Source organism: Mus caroli, chromosome 8 (genome assembly GCF_900094665.2).
Source record: "Mus caroli chromosome 8, CAROLI_EIJ_v1.1, whole genome shotgun sequence".
NCBI lineage: Eukaryota > Metazoa > Chordata > Mammalia > Rodentia > Muridae > Mus > Mus caroli.
Window position 1 is genome coordinate 17,309,172 of NC_034577.1, and position 2,541 is coordinate 17,311,712.

Sequence of the window (2,541 nt, forward strand, 5' to 3'; positions counted from 1 at the left end):
TCTCTCTCTCTCTCTCTCTCTCTCTCTCTCTCTCTGAATCAAGTACTTTGAGGGCTACAGTCACCAAAGTACAAATAGCAATAGAAATCTTCCAAATAGTCTGCCACNCGTACAAACCACTGACCGATGCTCTTCCACAGGGTGACTCGGGAGGCCCTCTGGTGTGCATGATCAATAAACAGATGACACTGACGGGCATTATCAGCTGGGGCCTCGGCTGTGGGCAGAAGGATGTGCCTGGGGTCTACACAAAGGTTACCAATTACCTAGACTGGATTCACAACAACATGAAGCAATGACAAAGAAAGCCCAGCTCCTTCAATCCAGAGGAGGACCTGCCTTCCTCTTCCTCTTCTACAGAAGATGCGCCTAAAAGGCCAAGCATTCTTTACACCGTCATCTTCGTGAGCTGCCACTCNGGAGGGGGAGGGGGTCTTTGGGAGCAGATGTAGCATTTACCTGTGACAGGTACGTCACAACTTGTAAGTTTTAAGGACGAAGGTCTGGCTTTAGAATAAATCCTGTCAGATGAGATGACCGGGAGATGCCAACCTTCCTATAACTCTAGGATTTTAAAAAGAGAGAGAGGTGGACCAAAGTCCGCCCTCCTGGTCCACTATGTTGTACACTGAACCACAAGATCATGTCTCNACAGCAAAAAAATACAACTTGATCTTTCAGGAGTTTGCACTGGGAACAAGAATGTGTTTTTATAGTTACACAGGGGGCCCCACAGGGCCTCCACGAGAAGGAAGGGGTGTCTGACCAAATCACAGCGCCATAAAACCCTTGAGATCACGTATTCCCCATCCCTCCACACTCCTCAACTCTTGGGACATATCCCTTTGTATACAGTGTAAATGTCTTTTTCTTTATAAACTCTATAGATGGTTGGAAGAACTGTATGATTTTAATAATTGATAAATAACACTAGTATATTTATATATTAATCTATTTTAGTTTTTACTTTGTTACTATAACTTTGTATTATACTGTACTTAAATAATAAATTCAGAGGTATTTTTCACACTTTTCAACTGGTACATATCCATGGCTTATTTGTGTTCACATTTCTTTTCTTTTTGAGTCAATTGAAATATTTCCTTTCATTCAGTCAATGTATGGAAATTTTCACCCCCAAGGCAATATTCTGGGTGCCACCCAATAGAAATAGAATGGGGGAGGGAGCTGGAGAGGTGGCTCAATGGTTAAGAGCACTGACTACTATTCCAGAGGACCTGGGTTTAATTCCCAGCAACCGTATGGCAGCTCACAACTGTCTGTAACTTCAGTTGTAGGGGATCTGACACCCTCACACAGACATACACGCAGTCAAAACACAATGTACATAAAATACAAGTAAATACATTTTTAAGAATAGGGTAGGGAGAGNTGGCATGGACAAGAGGCATTTACAGAATTAGAACGGAGCTAGTCACAGCACAAAGGAGATCTCACTAGAACGCAATCGTGAGATCAAGAAGGGTTAGCAGGAAAAGCAGGACTTGGGACGGTCTTCATGCAATGGGTAAGACTGGGTTGGTGGGCAGATGCAGGGCAGCCAGTCCTGAGTCCCTGAATTTCATTATTGAAACAATGAAGAGACAGGGCATGAGNGACAGTTTGTCTTAAGTGAACTTAAAAAAAAAAAGTCTTTTGAAATATTTTATTTATTGTATGTGTGGGGGGCGGGGACAGTTATATTTGCATATGTGGAAGTCAGAGGGTATGTGGCAGAGTCTGTTCTTTGCATTCACCGTGCGGATCCTGGGGCTTCGACTCAGAAGTGGGCATCTCTGCTCACTGAGCCATCCTGCTGACACAAAGCTACAACCTGCCATCATGGGACTGAGGGTTGAACTGAGGACCTTGTATGTGCTAGACAAGTACTCTACCACTGAGATGCATCCCCCCACCCCCACCCCCATCTGATAAGAACTCTCGATCGGGACTGCAGACTAGAAGCCAGGAACCCTGGAGACCAAATGACTGTTTTGTTCCAGGAGGTGATAAACTGAAGATACATCTGGAAAAATCAACCACACTATGACCACAGTCTGAGCATACAGCTGTGTTAGTCTGTGGACAGTAACTACGGCAACACGGAGGAAGAAAACCCTGAGCCAGCCCTTACTGACAGCAACGGCTCAACCAGAGATGGTTCAGTTTGACTACACGTTACTACTGTCTTGGTTGCTTTCTCCCCCCACCCCCNTTCTGCTTTGGTTTTCTACTCCCCAGGAACAATTAGCTTGCAAGCCAGTGCACACAAACGCNCTGCTTCGGCCCTGCCTCTCCAGCATCCCCTTTCTTTAGTGTGTGTGACGTGGGTGTCGGCAGGTGTGTACGCACGGAGTGCGGGTGTACAAGTCAGAGGAGACCCTTCAGAAGCCATTTCTCCCCTTCTGCCACAGGTTGGAGCATCACACTTTAGGCCTGTGTGGTGTGCACTCTGTGGCTCATCTCTCTCAGGCCCCTGTACACTGTCTTCCCAATCATGGGACACAACCTCTGTTCCAGCTTTCTTCACCACATCTTCGT

General features: G+C 45.9%; 1 protein-coding gene across 1 annotated transcript in view; it reads left to right on the forward strand.

Annotated features, from left to right (window-relative positions):
- Nucleotides 1-1,003, forward strand: part of Plat (plasminogen activator, tissue type) — a 24,853-nt gene extending 23,850 nt beyond the window's left edge. Inside the window, exon 10 of the mRNA XM_029480689.1 lies at nucleotides 141-1,003. Within this exon, the coding sequence (XP_029336549.1) occupies nucleotides 141-299 (159 nt within the window). The 3' untranslated portion in view covers nucleotides 300-1,003. The remainder of the gene's footprint in view (nucleotides 1-140) is intronic.
- Nucleotides 1,004-2,541: the final 1,538 nt, after the last annotated feature.